Source organism: Eucalyptus grandis, chromosome 3 (genome assembly GCF_016545825.1).
Source record: "Eucalyptus grandis isolate ANBG69807.140 chromosome 3, ASM1654582v1, whole genome shotgun sequence".
Taxonomy (NCBI): domain Eukaryota; kingdom Viridiplantae; phylum Streptophyta; class Magnoliopsida; order Myrtales; family Myrtaceae; genus Eucalyptus; species Eucalyptus grandis.
Genome location: NC_052614.1, coordinates 4,922,175 through 4,928,169, shown reverse-complemented (window position 1 = coordinate 4,928,169; position 5,995 = coordinate 4,922,175). Strand labels below are relative to the sequence as shown.

Here is a 5,995-nt window from a genome sequence, read left to right as displayed (position 1 = left end):
CCCAACACCCACTCATAGAAACACACACTCAACTCTTTCATTTCTCTCCCTCGCCGACGGCCCTCTTTCTCTCTGTTGGTTAAGTTCTCTCAGCTTAAAGTCTTGAGGCTTTCCAATGCCCTGTTTATAACCTCTAATCTAGAGCTCAAACGGAAACTATCGGTGCTCCATTTGCGGCTTCTAAGTCTAATGTGCGGCCGAAATTCTTTATCAAAAATTCGCACGTTCAGCCACAAAATTTGAGCCCACAAAAATCCACATGTTTCGTTCTCACATAAAACCCTTGGTTCTCTGCTAGTTGAATTGCTGATTGATGGTCACTAAGCAGTCTCGCGCGCATTCATTAAAAAAATCGGTTCTATGTTTTAGCTAATTTTAGGACGATTTAGGTGAAGAAGAAATGGTGTTCCCTATGTCAAAATAAGTTGACTAAATCCATTAAAAGGAAAATGAGTTGGCTAAACAACCGATTTTGGATAGTGTAATGGTTAGCTAAATTTGTGATATTCTCTTTCTCTGTCCTTTTGGGTTAAACAAAGTGAATGGAAACTTGATTCATACGGATTTGTCTTTGTGGGGAAAATTAATTTGAGGATTGTTTATTATCAGGACAAAGAGAGATAGAGTGGTGGCAGAAGTATAAATATCATGATCAGTTCTTAATATTACGGTCTACTCGTAACTTTAGGTACTCTGTGGCCAAGAAACTAACAGTACTGAGAATGGATCTTTTCTCGGCTTATCCGTGTCTCTCTATTATGCTATTTGAAGGACTTAAGGATTGAATGGGACTATTTACAAAACTACGAGAACCAAAAGTGTAACTTATCTTAGAAACTTGAACACATTCACCGCAGATCGATTTACCAATCCAGCATACTTTGTTAATATTTTGATGAAAAACAAAATTTTGTCCTTCAATCACCGATGGAGATAAGTTACGAAAATAAATATATGTCGAGATATGGTTCAAGGACCAGCATTGAATTCGAATAACAGTGCAACAATGGTTTTGTAAGAGGTCCACGTTATGAGTGAAAATTGGTTAGATTTCCATCGGTTTGTCTCTCATGGCTTACTGTCTCTCATGGCTCACCAATGTAGGACTGTTATACTTGCTCTCCTCTGGAGCAACTTGATTAATTTTTCATATATATATATATTGCATAACCTATATCATTGATAACACTAATTTTATAGAGAAAAGCAACAGCAAAGCGTAACAATCCTCTTTGAACGATGCCAGCCAGTTGCTGGGCCCGGTTTTTCAGGCAAAACCTCCTTTAGCTCTCTATTACACTTTCGATGGGGCACTCCGCTTCGTCATTGCCAAGGAGCCATTTTACAAGTTTAGTGTCCTTCGTGGAGGCATCCTCCCTAATCTCCCCTTTCTCGTGCCACTGTTTCAGTTTCTCCTTCAACTTCAAAGCTTTCTGCCGTTTTTCACTAGCAGACGCAAGGTTGAACTCTTCCACCTCAGCCCAGAAGCAGGATTCACCACATGAACCTTTCGGCAACCGCTTAGCGTGTTCTCGCCATCCTTGAGTATATTTGTACCGACTTGGCCTTCCTTGGTCCATGTAAGGACCTGACACATCATCTTTAGAGTGTCGATAGAAGTTGGCTATGTCTATTGGCTCCACAAGTCTGCGAAACCTCGTGCCGAGAGCCTCCCATTCTTCTGCTGCCTCAAATATATCTGGGAGCTCCTCTTGTCTTAGCATTTCAATAATCTCGTCCCAAATATCTGCCAGTTCAAGTCTCTTTACGTTAACCCTGAAGTCTTCCTCCTCCTTTTGCAATTTGAAAGCATCGTAATATCCTCCCTTGCTGTAAATTTCTAATGCATCTAGGGCTTTATTTTTGGTACCCATCTTGTCTTTTATTTTTTGCATGTTATCCAGTTTCTTCTTCTCCGACTCTCCAGCAGCACGGAGGCACAGCCTTGCCGATGTGCCCTATAATCAGAAAATCATATATTTGTGAAATATTCAATCATCTTTTCTTAAAAAGTTAAGAGATTATCAGGGAACTAGAGTTCATTCTTCATATAAAATCCTGGGTCCAGATGAAATATCGACTTTACCAGGTTAAGGTCGTTTAGTGTGTCATCATTTGAGCTGAGAGGTAATTCTTGAAGGTCCAACGAAACTACAGAGGGCTGAGCCAAGCTTTTATCTAATGCATCTTTATATCTCCAACATGCCTTTAAGCTTTCCTCTGCTATCTTCTTAAGCTCTGCATCAGACTTGATGTGTAAAGAGTAAAACAACAGTTGAAGAACAGCATCCGGGTTTTCCACAACCACCAACACGTGGGTCTCGGTGCAAAAGACATACTTCCCACACGGTCTGTAAGGGCTTAGCTTGATGAATCTAGACATGGTGTCAAACAACGTATGTTTGCTTCCCATTAGTGCACAAGCTTCATGGTTTGCAACGCATGATGCGTTCTTCCTCACATTCACAAAAGAAGGAATCAAGTCTTCTAAAATGGGTTTGTGATGCGGGTTCTTGAAATTGTGAATTTCTTTTAGCAACCCCTCCACAGAGGAGGAAGGAGCGAGTAGAATCCTGGGAATGATGTCGAGTTTCATAACGAAGTGGACAAAGTAATCAGACCAACCTCACGCCCGATGGCATGGCAAAAGGTGCGGTCAGTGGTTAGTGGGGATGCAAATGTTAAACAGAAAACACGGGGAATCTCCCTTTTCAGTGATCTTTTGTGCTCCTCAAGGAACCAAACAGTTGCAAAAATCGCGATTGGACCGCCGGATGAATGGCCTGTAAATATCATCTGCTTATTCTCGTTCTTTGCCTTTTCTACCTGAATATCAAAGAAAAATTCGGGCTTATTTCTGACTGTTTAGTTTTTGCTTCAATGATGCTCGGTAAATGATGTACATCTTTACTACTAATGATAGGCTGAGAGAGATTTAAACTCAACATTCTATATTATAGTTATTGTCTTATAGACTTGGATAGAGTGTTCCTCAAATTCCAATTAATTATAAAAAAGTCTGCACAAACCCCACATAATCATATATGATTACCGACGGGAGATTAACTTTTACAATGTAAAAGCTGATGACCACGTACGCTGAATTGCAAACTGAAGCAAACCCAAACGCGCTTGTTATGCGATCTACATGCCTAAATCTTCATCACATACTATGACTTGAGGAAATTAGAGAACTTGATGAGAGTTTCAATGGTAGAGGGTGTGGCTGTGAGCAAATGAGTGCGCAAGCTCTAGTTGCCGACCCATTGTGTTCCAGTGAGAGTTTGTGTGGACTGAACTGGACATAGGAAGGCACGCCTTGAAGGCACTACTTAAGTATTCTGAGCTTCAACACGAAACATAAAAATGCTCTGAGAAATACTATGACTCTTCGACACATGTAAACAACTGAGGAAACAGAGCATTCGAGATTCAAGAATACCTCATTTTGTAAAGTTCGACTACTGTCTTCCAGAATCCGAACGAATCGTGCCATGAATGCTCCGTTGACTGTGGCGACCTCATCGCTGCCGATCCTCCTGAGAGAAGGGAACTTCTCAGGGTTGATCTGGGTCTCTCCGAAAGGCTTGGCTTTGCTGTCTTTACAGGACCAGTCCTCCGGAGACCATGATTCAGGGAAGGCCACGATAACCTGCGAAGGGCTGCTCCGAATATTTAGCTCTTTTGGTTTCTCACGAGCTTCGATGGATACAGACAAGGCGTCCTTTATCACTTCCTTTATGATGCCGAAATTGCTTTCCATCGTGGTCTGTGTGTAAATGCGGACGTTCTTCTATGCGCACTCTCGGCAAAATGCACTTGTTGACGGTTTGGATGGGAAAGGGTAGATATAGGCCAAATGGAGTTGGTCTAAGTTTACTCAAATATCCCTTCGATGACCGCTCGGTGGGGGCAATGGAATACAAGCCTAAATGATCACGATCGTCGATCACGTGGATCTCCAATGAGTCTTAACATCGAGCGGCTGTGATTGGTGGAATAAGGAGTGATGCCGGTGATGGGCGTTGTGGGCAATTGAGCGCGCTAGGTGACTCGAATTATTGTTGACCTGTCTTGGATAGTGGTCAATGGATAAAAAACAAGCATATTCTTTTGTTTTTAATTAGTAAATGGATGTTTGCTAAAAAAAAAAAAAAAAAAATTAGTAAACGGATGGACCTAGGCTTAGAACCAGGGAAGACGGAGTCAATTCGCAAGTATGCCTTCTCACAATAGGCGAACCTCTTGTTCAAGCCATTCAAGGACAGTCTTTTAGCATAAAACTACTCAAACTTTTAATTCAGGGCCTAGAGACACTTATAGATGTCGGGATGGTAACATTTCTAACTATCCGAGCTGCATTTCTTCGAGGATCCTACCAGGCTAGAGAAGAAGAAATGTTTAGAAGGACATTGAACATTTTTGAACAAATACTTACTTTATTTCAAGGGACTCTACTCAACACAATACATCCTCCTTATGAATTATTCTTGGTGATATGAACAATGACAATGAATAGTGATTTCCCTAACCTACTATTATAGTGATTACTACAGTGACTTACTACAGTGATCTGCTATAGTCAATGATCTTTTCCATCATGGGTATTGTAGTTGTAGTCTAAGTCATTAGAACTATGCATTTATACCAAAAGATGTTCTTCATATTTTTTCTCAAGTCCTACAAGTGGATCTTTAGAGAGAGTTTGAGTATTCCACATGTTTGCCTCATTTGATGAAGATGCTTCTTCATGATTCCTAGAGAACCCCTGTAGTGTTGGCAGGCATATTTGATCGAGGCCAATTGGATGGTTGAGCATAGTAAGATGTGTTTATCCCTAGAGATAAGGACATGGGTCCTTGATCATACGATTCTTGAGAAATAGGGACCTCCCCATTATGCGTAAAGGTCTTGGGATGACCGTGCAAGGTCATATGTGTGTCAATTTTTTGCTCATGTGATGACGGGGTTGTCCTTGTAGTATATCTAAATTATTCAAGTGCTTCTTTGGCTTTTGATGCAAGGCTGTAATGATCCCATGCAGTGGGTACATTATAATTCCATACATCTCCAGAAATGGTCTTGTTCTCCTGGCACGAGATTCTTTGGAGTTCTTGGTACTGGTGTTCACAACAACCAACAAGTCTTGGAAAAGATTTATAAATCCAAGCTTCCTTTGGCCAAGCTCCTTCTAGAAACCTGGATTACCAACTATGAAAAGCTACATTAGAACAACAAGCCTCTCCAGTCCTCAGACTTCGAATTCATCAAGACAAAAGATAGCATTGTTTCCATCAAATTTGGCAAGGAAAATGAAGAAAATTATTCTATCTTCCAGACTCTCTTCATGATTGAACATTGTGTTCTTGAGTCAATTTCAAAGCCATATCTCAAAAGACTTGTCCAATAATTTAAGAGTAATGGAAACCATGTCCATTATTACAAGGATCAATATGTGTTACGTCATGAATCTTGAGTACGCGCACATCCCTCGGTAGTCAATTAAAAATGCGACGTCCCATGACACGTTACCAACCTTTTTTTTTTTTTTTTTTTTTTTTTATCTTTCGATTAAATGCATGCGGAAACGAATTTAATTAAACACCTAGTCAAGGACGTGCGGACCCCTGGAGTGCTATAATTTTGCACAAAGGGACACTTAGGGTGCGTTTGGTAACGTTTCTGTTTAAAAATTGTTTATGGGAACAGAAATAAAAAAGTGTTTCTGTTCCAGTGGAACAATTTTGAACAAAAAAAAAGCGTTTGTAACTGTTTCCAGAAATATAAAAAGAATAGAAACACGTTTGGTAAGTTTGTATAATTTTTTATTTCTTTTAATTTTTTAATTTTATTTTCTATTTTCTTTCTTATTTTCCTTTTTCTTTTTCTTTTTCCTTTTTCCTTTTTCTACTTTTGGCCGGTCGCCGGCCTCGGCCATGGCCGGCGACCGGCCGACGAGGGTTAGTGGCCCCGCCCGGCCACGGCGAGGCTCGCC

At 40.5% G+C, this 5,995-nt stretch overlaps 1 protein-coding gene across 1 annotated transcript; it reads right to left on the bottom strand.

Moving 5' to 3' along the window:
- Nucleotides 1-1,182: 1,182 nt before the first annotated feature.
- On the bottom strand, nucleotides 1,183-2,609 carry LOC120291115 (protein EDS1L-like). Its single transcript, XM_039308074.1, has 2 exons — nucleotides 2,087-2,609; nucleotides 1,183-1,958 (listed from the first exon to the last, which is right to left on the bottom strand). The coding sequence occupies exons 1-2, from the start codon at nucleotides 2,594-2,596 to the stop codon at nucleotides 1,284-1,286; spliced, it is 1,185 nt and encodes a 394-aa protein (XP_039164008.1). The 5' UTR covers nucleotides 2,597-2,609; the 3' UTR covers nucleotides 1,183-1,283.
- Nucleotides 2,610-5,995: the final 3,386 nt, after the last annotated feature.